At 29.4% G+C, this 15,231-nt stretch overlaps 3 protein-coding genes across 3 annotated transcripts; 1 reads left to right on the top strand and 2 right to left on the bottom strand.

The window, feature by feature from the left end:
- Positions 1–5,320: 5,320 nt before the first annotated feature.
- Positions 5,321–5,821, top strand: EIN_119100 (hypothetical protein; the record flags this gene model as incomplete). Its single annotated transcript, XM_004258999.1, has 1 exon — positions 5,321–5,821. One exon carries the CDS (start codon positions 5,321–5,323, stop codon positions 5,819–5,821), a length of 501 nt encoding a protein of 166 aa, XP_004259047.1.
- Positions 5,822–6,545: 724 nt separating this feature from the next.
- EIN_119090 (zinc finger protein DHHC domain containing protein, putative) lies at positions 6,546–6,944 on the bottom strand (the record flags this gene model as incomplete). The annotated part of the gene is made up of 2 exons (XM_004258998.1): positions 6,546–6,687; positions 6,808–6,944. The coding sequence occupies 2 exons, from the start codon at positions 6,942–6,944 to the stop codon at positions 6,546–6,548; spliced, it is 279 nt and encodes a 92-aa protein (XP_004259046.1).
- Positions 6,945–7,183: 239 nt separating this feature from the next.
- Positions 7,184–8,223, bottom strand: EIN_119080 (cisplatin resistance-associated overexpressed protein, putative; the record flags this gene model as incomplete). The annotated part of the gene is made up of 2 exons (XM_004258997.1): positions 7,184–7,744; positions 8,134–8,223. 2 exons carry the CDS (start codon positions 8,221–8,223, stop codon positions 7,184–7,186), a joined length of 651 nt encoding a protein of 216 aa, XP_004259045.1.
- Between the last annotated feature and the right edge of the window lie 7,008 nt (positions 8,224–15,231).

Here is a 15,231-nt window from a genome sequence, read left to right as displayed (position 1 = left end):
AAACTGAGTGTGTTGTATTTCTTTTTAATTGAAATTTTGTTGTGTGAATGTTCTAATCCTTTAAACATGTCGTATTTACCTTGGTATAGTTAGTTAATAAACAGTCCAATAAAAAATATTTATTATATTATAGTTTATTGTAAAATAAAAACGTAAAAACTAATTATTCTATTTACATATTATTATTTAAAAAAACAAATAACAATAAGTTTTCAAACCGTTTTAGTTCTAAAAATAATTTATGTAAGTTATGTGCATAGGTGTGGGTGCCAAATCGCTAACCCCCAAAGTCGACAAATTGTACTGTGAAACACATAACAATTAAAATTGATTCTAAACTTAATTATATATTTGGTGCGTTTCCCGGAGTTTGGACTGTTTTTATGCAGACAGAACATAAGACAATTTTTATAATTCCTGTGTTATCCAGCAACACAAAAATAAAAATATAAAAATCAAAATCAAATATTAAAACCAATAGTTGTTTTATTAAATTTTTATTACATATTTATTTTAATATTGTCAAATATTTTTTTTGGTGAATATCAATTGGGTAGTTTATTGTGTATTATTATCTTCATCAATAAATATATAAATGTGTATTATCCATCTTCAAAAACAATGGAAACATTATCATATGTTAGCGAGAAGATCAAATGTATAAATGAGCGGACACAGCTATCATATCTTCAGTGCTCTCTGCTTGCTTTCATATCAATGAATAGACGTGTTGTTGTTGGACACCTCAAGAAGCCGAGTAAATACTCCAACAAATTCATCGGCATTCAAAAGGTGTTTTTTTGACAACGATGAGTATTCTTTTGTGTTCAATGTTCAGAGTTTTCTTGCCAAACGAGCACAAGAACGGATGTCCAGTTACAACAAGAAGAATTCAAGTGGAAAATGGGTTCTGCAAAAAGTGAGAAGTCAAAAGAAGCGGGAGTGCATTCATCTTTTGGAAGACATTCTTTTTGAAGATGGATTTGTTGTGATGTATGACACAGAGAATCGGGAGGGGATTGGTGGGAATGTATTCATTATACTTCCTGATGGGTCTGTTATGGACAAAGAGATGATAAAAAGATTTGGACAAACAATTTGGAATTACTGCGAAGTCGAAAAGAAAGATTCAAAAGAGATCACTTTGAATAATAGTGTGGTGATGACACTTTTATCCATAAAAATTATAAATTACTATGTATTTTGTGTTTGTTTTAATTTTGTTGTTTAACTATTTGACTATTGACCACTTAAAGAGAAAACTAACCTTTTAAATGTTTATCGATGTATTCAAATAAAAATAATTAAACGTTTACAAACCAATCAAATAAAACTGTTAAGAAAGACACTTTCACAATTCATTCTGGCAGTTGATACTTTATATTTTACATTTATTTTCAAAATTTATTAATATTTGATAAAAATATTAATAAAAACCAATTATAAATATTTTTTAATAAAAAATAATCTTATCTAGCAGAACTTTCTCTCAATTTAAATAATCAGACAACTTTATTTGTCTGATTATTTTATATAGTTATGATATCCAATTAATATAATTTATTATAATTTAAAAAAACCCATAATTGATAAAAATACCAAACTACTTTTCAATTAACATACTTCAGAAAGATACAACAGGACACAAAAAGTAGATATGCTGCAACTGTCAAAACTTGTTAAACTTGGCGAGTTGCCCCTTGGTGAATTTATTTTTTGAAGAAGATACAAAACACAGAGATGAGATGCCCGAAATAACCAAAAACATCAAAAAAGTTTTAATCAAGTGTTCGTTCCACTTTTAGGTTTGAGGGGTAAAACGTTCCCATTCTTTCATTCCATCTATCCTGCCATTCAAAAAATTGTTCATTTTTTTAAAACTTGTTGTACATTGATTCAAATTGTGGCGACGTGGTAAAATACATTAATGACACTTTTCCGTCACTTGTTGCTAATATTTAAAATGAAAACGAAACAAAAAGCGACAAACAAGTCATTTAAGTTGGAAAACAACAACACTCTTTGGTGTGAATTCTTCATTATCAGTCAACTCGTTTGGTTTGGCGGTGTAAGTGTTTGGGTTGCAATAACTACCATTAACACCTTTTTTATACACACGTATATCACAACCGTAACCAAATCCAAATAGACGTGGACAGAATTCAGAACTAAGAAAAAATTCAAAATCAGAATTAATCCCAGTCTTTTCAAACTTTCTTGGATTTAAAGTGCCACTTCTCACAAGTGAAAAAATGTAAGAACTGTCACTGCTAATAAAATTGCCAACAGCATTAATTTTGCCTGTGTACATGCCACCAAACTTGTTGTGATTTGTGTCTTCTATTAAAAAGCACAAGTTGCTTCTGTTTATGGTTTTATCATCAAAAACTGAATAGTTTTGTGACCAATCGTCTTTGTCCGAGTCAAACACAACACGTGTGATCTTCGTTCCTGCCAATTTTTCAAGACTTTCTATTTCTTTACGTGTGACTTGTTCGCACTTCATTCTTTCTTCTTCTTCGTCATGTTGTTTTTTTAAATTAATATATTTCTCCGTTTTGACTATTTGATCAATTCTAGTGTTTTTAATTTGAATGATTTTGTTGATTTCATCTGTATCTTTTGATAATTTTATATTCATTTGGCACTTTTCTTCAAGTAGTGATATTCTGATATTAAATATCTCATACAACTTCTCGTTGTCTCACTTTGTGGAGTACGAGTTAACTCGTTTTTGATTTCGTTGGACGTGTTATCTATATCGGTGACAATCGTGTTGAGTGATGCTGTAATGATATTTTTTTTCTTTCAAACATTTCATCAAGTCTGCCAAAGTGTCCATCTGCATTTTCAATGCGTTGTTCAATATCAAGTGACTTGTTGTCAACAAAGTTGTATTCTTTTTTTAATTTGTTGAGGTCTGACACCGCCTTTGTTGCGTTTGTGCAGAGTGCTGAGAGTGCTGTCAACTCGTTTTCCATTGTATGTTAATAGAGTTTATTTGTTTTTAATTCATTTCGAATAAATCTCATTCAAAATAAATTTTATTTCCAACCAAATAATAAGTAGTTGAATTGAATTATTAAATTTTAAATTATAATAATTTAAATTATTATCAAAAATCATTCAGAATAAAAAATTAATAATCATTAACAAATATAAAAATTGCTGAATAAATATTACAAAATTTTATATATAAATTGTAATTAATTATTATAAAATTAAAATTTAATCATACATATCACAGTTTTAATATAACAGAGATAATTATAATGATATTATACTTTATTTTTATTTTTTTATTGTGTTATTTAAAGTTTTTTCGAGTAGAAATTGATGTATTTGCAAAATAAAAAAAATATTTTTTAATCGTTATACATATATATATATATGTTTAGTTTTTTTTAAATTTTATTATTTTCAATAAAATACACAACAATTATCGACATAATTAAAAGTTGTAAAATAAAAAATATATACATTAATAAAAAATGCACCCATTTTTATTATTTTTAAAAAATCTGGATATAAATTATCTAGTTTTCGGGTACCAAAAATAAATTTTAGGGCAAACTTTTCCCATCCTCATTTAGTCTAAATATAGAATTCTTTTTCATCACCAGTATATAAACTACTTTAATAATTGTGGCAATTACTAATACTATAATTTTGAATTTTACTGCGTTATAAATAGCTCACAACATCAAACTAGAGATCTGTAGCTTTGAAGAGTAAAGAGGGAAGTACCAAAAACACATTCAAGTTGAGTTTGTTCATCCCGACAACGATAAAATTGCATTTGGCGATGAGAGACTTCAAGCGCCATTAATTTTATTTGACCCCAAAATCGCCTTTAAAGAAGGGAAAGGGGTTTAGACGAAGTGATTACCCTTATCAAGAATAACAAAGATAAAGACAGACCAAAGTTATACAACAATATAATGTTGTGTGGAGGAAATGCCTATATGCAAGAATTCACTCAAAAGCTGCAAACAATGATTTCTTCTCATAAAAACGTCACCACGGACGTCCATGTGTTTAAAAGTGAACTACCGTATAACAACATGAGCGTTATAATGTCGTAATATGGTCTATTCCCACCTTTCCACGTTCAATCTCTTTGTTGATAAAAAATAAATAAATACATAGAAATTGGCTTGGTATTGGTCAAGTGACATTTTATTGATATAGCTTTGACATTATTGTAACAGTAAAACCAGTGAATTACATCGTTACAAACATCTTCTCAAGTCTCTCAACCACTTCTTTCATCTCGGGTCGTTCTAAAGCACTTTGCTACCACAAGTCATTAATTAAATCGTACGTCGCAGTGTCTATAGTTTCCATTTTTATATATATATAACATATATCTCATGTATATATGTTTGTGGAATACATTCACCACTGGTGACACATTTAACTATGTTCCATGGATGCTTAAATTTTTTATCTAAAATGGTCTTTGCCATATGAAACACTCGTACATACTCGCTCCAAACGAATACATATCTGCCGGTGTTTTGTATTTGAACTTAAGAAGTACTTCTGGGGCATATAAATAGGAGTACCAACATATTTAGTACTTTAGTTTGATTGTTATATTTTCCATCAAACTGTTGATATTTCGACTCGATCAAATATCCATCAATTTGCCGTTTGCAATGACATTCTCTTCAAACGAAAAAATGAGGATGTTATCTGGTTTAATGTTACGATGGAAGATCCCATTAATGAATACATACAAAATCCCTCTTGAAGCATTTAAACATGTTTTTATCTTTATTTTGTTTGTTAAAAAAGTGCACTATATTTACGTTTCTGAATTTGTCCAGCATCGCAACTCCCTTCTCAAATTCGTCGATTATGTCAAGCAATTTTGTCAACTCTTTCATCCTTTTGATTGCAACGGTATTGCACGATCAGTCTATAATATATAAATATAAATTTATATATAAATATACAAGAAAGTCCATTTATAAACGATACCAAACTACACCCAAATAACTCTCTTCTTTGACTAATGAAGAGTCGAGACTTGTTGTTACTTCCATCACGTTTTCCATGCTCAGTGTTTCAATTGTTCGTTTCCCATTAAACGCGTTGTCGACGACAATTTGCAATTTGTCTTGAATATGTGTCGAGCAAAGTGGCTTAATTGATATTTCGACTTTGCACCCTTCTCGTCGCTTCAAAACGACTTTGTCGGGGGTTTTCGTAATTTTTTGTAGTGATCATTACTGACACGATCGAGATGATCATTGTGTGGCGGTATTTCAAATTGCCAAATGCTTTGCTTTGCTTTGAAAATACATTGACTGGAATGGGTTTGTTGTCACTTCCAACTGTCAAGAGTGAAGTTCTCACCTCCACCAAACTGCGTTTCAAGAAGTTCTATTCTGTCCTCTATGTCGTGATGGGGGGAATTGATACTTCTATCTTTGTCGATGAGCAAAAGAGTTTATTAAACGCGTTGAATGTGACATGTCGCAAATTTAAGACCTTTGCGACAGAGGATTGGCTCTCGATGCGCTGTGAGATCCTCAGCCAGATCCTCACCCGTGTCGACAAACAGACAAACATCCTCGACAAACGGACAAAAGCAATTCAAAGTGCCAAAAAAGTCGAATTACCTGAAACAGTCGTCAACAATGATCAGGGGGTCGAGATGGATTCCGAAGGCGTTGGGAGTGTAGCCAGTACAGAGCAGACCTTTATCAGTGTATCAGGAATGAAGATGTTAAACCCTCGAAAAAAGACGGTAATAGGGACTGTCAACAAATACGTGTTACCAAAGTGGGCTAAAGGAACTGAATGTGACTGACTCCTCGATATTTGTAAAACAGCCAGTGAACTTCCCCAATTACTTCCAGTTCAAAATTAACTTGTCCAACAAGAGAAGCAATACCCGAGAAGAAAAGAACTAAGATGTTGTCTGTCTGTTATTCATCAATCAAGAAAGAGCTACTGGTTTTTAAATAGTTTAATTTACTATTTTTGTATAGTTAACTTTTAATTGTTTTTTGTAAGTTTTTTATTAATAATTTGATTAATTTAATTAAAAAAACTATTCGGTGTTTGTTAAAAAAAGAACTTATTATTTATAGTTTAATTTACTAGAATACTTTTCTGTTCATTTTTCTATTTTAATATCGACGCCGTTTGGAGGTGTTTGAAGTTCCATTTAAACTGGCGTGTATTCTTGAGTCATTTTTGCTTGTTTTGCTTTCTTTGGTTTTGATTTAAGGAGTGGAAATGGTGGTGGAATTGGACTGAACAAGAAGTCCGTCCAATTTTTAATAAAGCCCATGTCGTAAGCGTGGAATTTCTTTATTTTGTCGTTTGTTGTTTGACCAAAAATTATTGGATGACGTGTCGAGTGAACAAATAGATAATTAAACCAAAACAGACGAAGCAATAGAGGAAAATGAAGGGTCTTTGTGTAATTTGATTGAATAGTTTTTATATTAGTAAATATACTATATATTCTAAACATACTATATAGTTTAAAATACTAAATATATAGTAATAACAAACTCTAAGAAGTATTACGATTTCCAAGACTTCAAAAACGCCTTCCAGCTCCATGGATTTTCAATTGGAACTAAAATTCCCGCCAAAGAACACGCCATGATATACGCCAAATACATTAAACTCCAAAAAAGAAGGAAGAAGTACGACCTGTAATTCCTTCTTATAAGTTATTATACTTCTACTATTAATTTATTATACTTATAATTATTAATATAAACTACTATATATAGTATACTCTCTATCGACTGATTTAAATAGTTTTATATTGAAACAAACCAAGGGCAATGATGATCAAATTTGTCAACACAATTGTTACAATACGAGCAGTGAGAACCCCTAAATGGTCGATTATTAAACATGTGACATAGTATTTCCTCGTTACATTCTCTGAATTTAAAGTCATAGTGTGGCATTTTGGTACTTTTTTACTCGAAGAAAAAAATCGGCAAATATATATATTTATAACTCCCCAGAAGTTCTGTTATTAATAGATATGAAGAAACTATATAAATTGTTAACTCTCCACATTTATAATTATATAAAGTTTGTTATAAATAAATAACATTTAAACAATATTGTTATTTATTAGATATGTAATATAAAAATTATATATATTAACAATATTAAACTATTTAAAATAACAACAATTCAATTATTTAATATAATTTTCTCGTTTTCTCGTTTTCTCGTTTTCTCGTTTTCTCGTTTTCTCGTTTTCTCGTTTTCTCGTTTTCTCGTTTTCTCGTTTTCTCGTTTTCTCGTTTTCTCGTTTTCTCGTTTTCTCGTTTTCTCGTTTTCTCGTTTTCTCGTTTTCTCGTTTTCTCGTTTTCTCGTTTTCTCGTTTTCTCGTTTTCTCGTTTTCTCGTTTTCTCGTTTTCTCGTTTTCTCGTTTTCTCGTTTTCTCGTTTTCTCGTTTTCTCGTTTTCTCGTTTTCTCGTTTTCTCGTTTTCTCGTTTTCTCGTTTTCTCGTTTTCTCGTTTTCTCGTTTTCTCGTTTTCTCGTTTTCTCGTTTTCTCGTTTTCTCGTTTTCTCGTTTTCTCGTTTTCTCGTTTTCTCGTTTTCTCGTTTTCTCGTTTTCTCGTTTTCTCGTTTTCTCGTTTTCTCGTTTTCTCGTTTTCTCGTTTTCTCGTTTTCTCGTTTTCTCGTTTTCTCGTTTTCTCGTTTTCTCGTTTTCTCGTTTTCTCGTTTTCTCGTTTTCTCGTTTTCTCGTTTTCTCGTTATAAGTATTTACGTTTTTGTTATATTTTGTAACAAAACAATATAAATCAAATATTTATTTGATTTATATTATCTTTCATTTGTTGTATTCACAATTAAACATTAAATGTGTTAATTTGTATATCAACTATATCAATTTTTACTTGTATGTAGTTCACTTTTTATTGTTAATTGAATAATACCAAATATTTTGTTTTCTGTTTATATATATCATTTTGAATCACAACACATAAATTGTTCATTTTTGTGAATACACTTTTATAAGTATGTGTTATGTAAGATTACCACTAAATCTATTTAATACTTTTCAATAACTTTAAGTCTAATTGGAATTTTGAACCATATTTGTTTCAATTTGTCACAACTCACTTTTTAATACGACACATAGTTCATTTTTCGTATGTATATTTTAATTTTAAATTGTACCATGATATCAATTTTTAACATCCATACATATAAATAAAATACATACATTTTTACAATACTGTTATAAGGAATAAATATTATTTCCAATTTTCGCTTTTTATTGTATTTTATGATTATACAATAATCACATTTTTCATAATTTTGTTGTTTTTATTTTTAATAAACAAGTGTGTTTAAATATCATATCATTAAGTCATAAATACTTATCTGCAGTTGATTGTTTGTCATGTTTTTTATACATTATGACAACTATCAATTTAATATATTTTAAAATAACATGATGTTTTATTAATTTTCTTGTTTTTAATATAATAAACTGTATTTCAAAAGTAAGTACTACCGCTAAAAATTGAGAAACTATTATTAGCTGTTTTCCCGTTTTATTGTTATTAAAGACTTTGTTTTATTATTTATCTTTTAAAAAAAACAAAAAACGGTACCGACTTTTTTGACCTAAAAAAACAAACAAATTATATTATTTTCGTAATTTTTCGGGCATTTGTCGAAACGTTGGGAAGTCTTTTGCAATTTTTCTAAGACAGTTATTTCTTTTCGAGTCAAAATAATGAAAACAATTTGAATACATATAAAAAAAACAAACAAACATCCTCTGAAGACGAACAAAGAAATGATAAAACGAGTTCAAAAAGAAAAAAATAAAAAAAATTGATAACGGATTAAAGCAAGTGTCCGATAAATTCGCCGTTGTTTTCCTTGCACAATTCAAACCTCTTTGGAATCGACATTATGTAGTTATCAATTGTCTCAAGAGGTATTGAATCCCAAGCCCTTTCAAGAGCCTCTTTGAGTTCTTCAATGTTCTCGAAGATTTCCTTTTCTTTTCTTACTAAGGTGTCCAAGTATTGCCATAAGTGTTCAATTGGGCTGAGGTCGGGGCTATTTGCAGGCCATTCTTTCAGTAGTCGAACCATGAGCTTCGGGTCCAAGCCTTCAAACCATTCAATTGTGTTTTTCGCTGTGTGGGGTCTTGCACCATCTTGTTGAAACACCATCCCGTGTTTGTACACCTTCTTCGCGTTTTCAAACACTCTTGATTCGGCCAACATTTTTTGATAGTTTACCGCGTTCAGTGTTCCGTCGACGAAAACGAGTTTTGACTTGAAATGACTCCCAATTGCTGCCCACACCATCACACCCCGATTGAACTTGGGAGTTGGCACAAACGCCTCCTTATCAAGATCTCCACGTCTTCTCCAAACATATTTTCCGTCAGAGTATAAACAAAAACGACTCTCGTCGGAAATGAGAGTGTTTTTGGTCCATGTCAAAATACGCTTTGCGTTTGCCAGCTGTTTCTTAACAAAAATAAGTCTTTTTGTTATGTGTAATGGTTTCAGAGCCGGCATTTTTTTCTGCTTTGCAAACACAAATTTGTTCTCTTTTCTAAGACGATAGACACTTGAAAGAGAAACTTTAACATCGTTGGAAACCATAAGACAAGAAGAAGATGGGTTAGTTAATGTTCGTGTGACAACACTTTGAGCAACATTAACACTGATGTTTTTTGGTCTTCCCATCTTCTTTGGCTTTGTCTCCTCTCCCCTTTTGATACTAGCTATTTTTGTTTTGGAAACTCCACAAAGCAGTTGGATCTCGCGATATGACAGTCCTCTTTCCAAAGCCATCTTGACCCTCTCATTCTTTCCTTCTTGCTCGCGTTCATAACTTTTTCTTGGTTTAGACATGATTATTTAGTTTTTTTTGTTATTCAAATTGTTTTGGGTTTCAAAATTAATGTTTCTAACTTTTCGGCAAAATCGATTATTTTGTCAAGTCTTTTTTTCGTTGAAGAAAGTTATTTAGAAATTTGGAGGGAAAAATAATGCGAATATTTTGTTTGTTCGAGAAAAGATAAAAGTGGAAGACAGTTATTTGAAAAATAAGACGAAGAAAAATGAATAAAAAACAGAGGTAAAAGAAAAGAAAAAAAATGGGTTGTTTATTTAGCAAATATTGGGGTAATTTCGGTACCGACTTTTGGAAAACAGTTTATAATGTACAATATACATACATGTATGTATGTAAATATCATATCATTTCATTTGATAATCGTAACTGTACTTTCAAACAAACTATTGCAACGAAAAACAAAACAATTTGTGTATGTATATATCTCAATAGTCTTCGATGATAATATGATTATTGTGTTTACGTATTTCTATTTATTTTTATCGTTTTTGTGTGTGGAAGGATTCATTTTATAATTATAAAACCAAAATAATATAATATATTAAAAAAATCCATTTAGTATCTATTGAATGTCGTCAACATTAAAACATTAATGTTGTGATAAATAAATATTATATATTGCAATTTAATACATAATAATATAATTATAAAACATTGTAAATAAACAATTACATAACATTTAAATTTCATATGTTTTCATTATTTCAATTTCCTTATAAAAATTAACTATCTTAAAAAACAAAACACAATGAGCAATCCAAACGATTTGATTTTCGATGTAAATTCTTTTAATTATTTTAAAAAAGGATATTTATTAGCCAAATATCAAGGTGTTGAGTTTTCTTTTTGTTTGAGAGATGAATTGTGGATGCTTTTTTCATCATGTAAAAGTCATGAATCCGATGTTCATAACAAACTCAGAACATGTTTTCAACCATTATATGGTGAAAGTTTCCCAAAAGAACTCAATGAAGAACCGGTTATTCTAAACGAAAATGAAATTATCCAATTGTACTCTACTTTTATTGATGAACAAAATGATTCTAATGTGTGTATTTATTTTATTAAAACTCCTGATCACAAATTACAAAAGAAAAAAATTGTATTTTTATTTTTTAATAAACTTAAGTCAAACAAATATTGGTTGTCATTGATTGTCAAAAAAGCAACACAATATAATATACCACCGGCACTTCCTTTGATTTTTAGAAATTCATTAAACTCGGATAATGAAAACATATCAAGACTAAATCCTATACATATTACGAATACACTGAATGTTGAAAACGAATATTCTTATGTCCAAGAAAACAGTGATGTATTATCATCAAATACATCTGAAAGTGATGACAATTCTCTTGAAGAATATTTGAGGAATCCGAAGAGACATCAGAAAATATATTAATAGATACTACACTTCCTAAAACTACACTACAACATGAAACAATCGATCAAATAAACGAACTTGTTAAAAATAAATTTACCGAAACAATTTTATTGGATATATTAACCAAAGATCCCATAAATATAGCTGAAAAATAAGGCAATTTTGTTGGGTTAATGACACTTTTCAGTTGATCGATTTGTTAGTTCTTTTTGGTTCGTATTTGATACTAAACAATCAAGGACTTATAAAGATAGGAATATCATTGAACATAGAATGAATCATGTCACTTCATATATTATCAATTCCCTTGGAATTGAGGCGCATTTTTCGCAAAATCAAACTAAAATGGTAAAAACTATAATTGATGTAGCGGTATCTTATATCATCAAAGATAAAAGACGAGACGTTGAATGTTTAAATATAGATTATAGAACAGCTAAAAGGCAAATGACACGCGAAAATACACATTTCCTTGAAAATTTGAATCAAATAATGGAACATAAAGTTGATTGTGTTGCTATTGGGGTTGACTCATCTTTTAAGAAAAAACACAAAGATGTTTATTCAATTGAAATGAGGTATTTATATAATGGTAAAATAAAATTGTGTCCATTGGTTTTAAAAACTTATGACGGTGTTACATCAGGAAAAGATGTTGCAAAATGGTTAAAAATGAGTTGGATACAGCAAATATTCCACATATCAAAGTTGTTGGTGAAACAACCGATGGAAATGCTACCGAAATTGGAGTTGAATCTGGAGTGATCAAAGAATATAATGATTTGGTGAAAGATGTTAAAACAAACCATTTTGATGTTATAGAACAGCCTGTCCATGGTATTTGGTGTTATTTTCACAGGTGTCATCTATGTGGAGAAGATCTTTCTAGTGACTCTGATGCAGGGCCAATTGTCATTTTTATCAAATGGTTCTGTTCAACGAAAAGACTTGACTACTTTTAAAAAAACAAAAAAAGATGTTAAATGTTACAATTGATACTTTTGCAAAAACACATTTTTTGTATATTTGTAGAAATATTAATAATGTATTGGAACATTATGAAAAAAATGTGTCATATGTTTCAATACTCAGAGTTAAAACAGAACTTGAGAGTGAATTTAAAAACAAAAAAGTTGGTACATATAGCAAAACAATAACACGTAATACAACTGAGTGCACTTTTCCTTTTTATTTTGGTGATAATTCTTTAAAAACAAAAAATAAATTGAGAGTTTTGTATCATTTATATAAAATGATGTTTGTTTTATGTTCGACTTTTCAAAACAGCGAAGGATCTCTCCCTGAATATTATGAAAGAACGACAATGTTTAGAAAATACCTTTCTACATGTTTACATCAACTTAGAATGGGAGATTTTAAAGAATTCAGAGACATTAAAGATATTCTAATTGTTGATATCGGTTTTACTGAAAGACTGTTATTGCGTTTGATAATTAACACAGAACTTAGATTAAAATACACAAACATGTCAGTCAATATGAACTCAATAAATAATATGGTTGATTATTCAACTGGATACATAAACGAAGATGTTTATAAGAATAATGAAACACATAACAATTTGAATCAAATATTATACATACATTATATTTCAGATTTGTTATAAAAAGGAATTAACCCAGATATAAATTGTTACAACAATTATTTATTTCTAAATGATGAATTGTTAATTTTAAAAAACTTGTTATCACGTTTAAACGTTGAAGACAAAAAAAGATTTATTAATAACAGTATTAATAATCAACTACAATCAGAATATGACCAAATATTGATCGAAAAGACTAATTATATAACAAAAGTGCGTTTGTTGGACGTCTTTCAAATATTAAAAAAACAATCAATTATCACAACTTATTAAAATAGTTGACGTCCTTCTAACCATATTTCCTTCAACAAGTGATGTGGAAAGAACATTCAATCGAATAAACCAAATTAATCATTTAAACAGTCCATTAAAATTTACAGCCGAAAGATTGAATTATTCAATAAAAAGCAAAAAGACAATATACAAAATTAATTGTTAATTATTTTAATTTGCTTTTTATAATTTAATTTGTAATTTTAAATATCATGTATTAACAATATACACAAAAAAATATTTTTTTACAACAAAATAAATAGATTTCAATTAAAAAGTTTGTATATAACAAAATTTGATTATTTTTATAATTATTTAAAAATATAAATGTGAAATTTAAATTATTTATTTTTTTTATTTTAAAAAATATATAATTCTAATTAATGTTAAATGTTTATGATTATAATATAATAAATTTAGATTTATTTTTTAGTAAAAAACGTGTTAAAAATTTAATAATAAAGTTAAATGAAAACATAAATAATTCAAAAACAAATAATAATTTAAACGACAATTAATTTCCCGAAATTGTGGACGTTGTTTTTATATTACAAACTTTTTAAGCACAAAATGCTTTATATAAATAGTTTTCAGTCTTATATAAATAAAAAGTTTAAAAAGCCACACTATGAAATTTAAAGTTGCACGTCTTCGTCACATGTTTTGCACCGTTGGGGGTAATTCCAATCCTTCTGATCTTTCGAGGGATTATTCCCGGGTTCGCGTTCGTCGTGAAGATATCCAGGAGCTTAACATGAGTTCGTTTCCCGCAGTTCTAATCAATTTATTTCATCTTATTTATTCATAGAAATCTATCAATGAAAACAAACAACAATTGTACAGAAGAAAAAGAGTGATGGGATAAAGCACGCAACGTTATAATCGACTATAAACCACTTTACACTGTCGATGAGTACATTCTTTCTTTCCAACCTAAAAACAAACGAAGCAATCCAGTGAATTATCGTAAGTACCAAGATCATCACAACTGATATATTGACTCTGTAATATTCCCCACCAATTACTCATTTACTGTGGCAACAGTTTCGTGAGATTGGCAACACATTACTTTAGACAAGTTGATATTCTGCTTCCGCGTCGTTGTATATGATTTCTTCTTTTTCTTTAGGTGTTAGTGTCATATAATCAAAGTTGGTGTTCATCCCTTCTCAATAACAATACAGAAATGAGTTCTCAAAATTCAAGAATTAATAAGTCGACTTGTTCTTCTATTTCTTGATCTAATGGAACAAATTATTGATAATTCTATTTATAATTTTTACCTTTTTTACTATTCTTTTAGTATTCTTTCTAGTTTTCAACATAATATCTTTCATTTCATTGGTTCAATACTCTATTGATGAAATAGACGTGTTCTATTAATTAAAGCACTCCACTAATCACTCTTTTTCTATTTTAATTTTTTTCTATCCTAATAAATGGACTTATCTAATATTCTCAACATTAAGAAGGTATTAAATAACATAAACACAATTAATTTACTTATTTCATTTCTTCACTGTTCTTTCAAATAACAACGCAGGCTTGCTGTATTTCAGCATTAATTCATTCACCAGATCTTCTTCAAGTTTCAAATTCCCATCTTGTTGCGCTATAATGATATCATCACACAACTGCAGTAACCCCAAACAATCAGGCAAGTCTTTAAACAAGATGATATGTGCCATCCCCGAGTAATTCGATTTCAGTAACAAGTACAAGAAAAAGACAACAACAGAGTACAGCCCGATAATCCCCAATGAACTCAACGATGATATCAACATGCTAGTAGGCACTTTCGGTGATGCAATATACAGTTTGGTCTATTCTTGAAAAAAATCACCATGTTTTCTGTACAATCATATTCAGAGTCATTTGAAAGACTTTTTGAATCGATTTCTTAAGAACAAATGCAGCAAGTAATGATATGGATGTGATAAATATGATGTCTGTGATAACTATAAGTAAGATGACCACAACACTGGACCATTCTGGCATTGATTGAGCTGTTCAGAACTCAATTTACTCCAAAAGAACAATTAGAACAAAATTCCCCATTTGTTCCAACACAGAAAGCGAC

The sequence above is a fragment of the Entamoeba invadens genome, assembly GCF_000330505.1.
Source record: "Entamoeba invadens IP1 unplaced genomic scaffold scaff_1105074725163, whole genome shotgun sequence".
In the NCBI taxonomy this organism is placed as follows: Eukaryota; Evosea; order Mastigamoebida; family Endamoebidae; genus Entamoeba; species Entamoeba invadens.
This window is presented reverse-complemented; position numbering and strand designations above follow the sequence as displayed.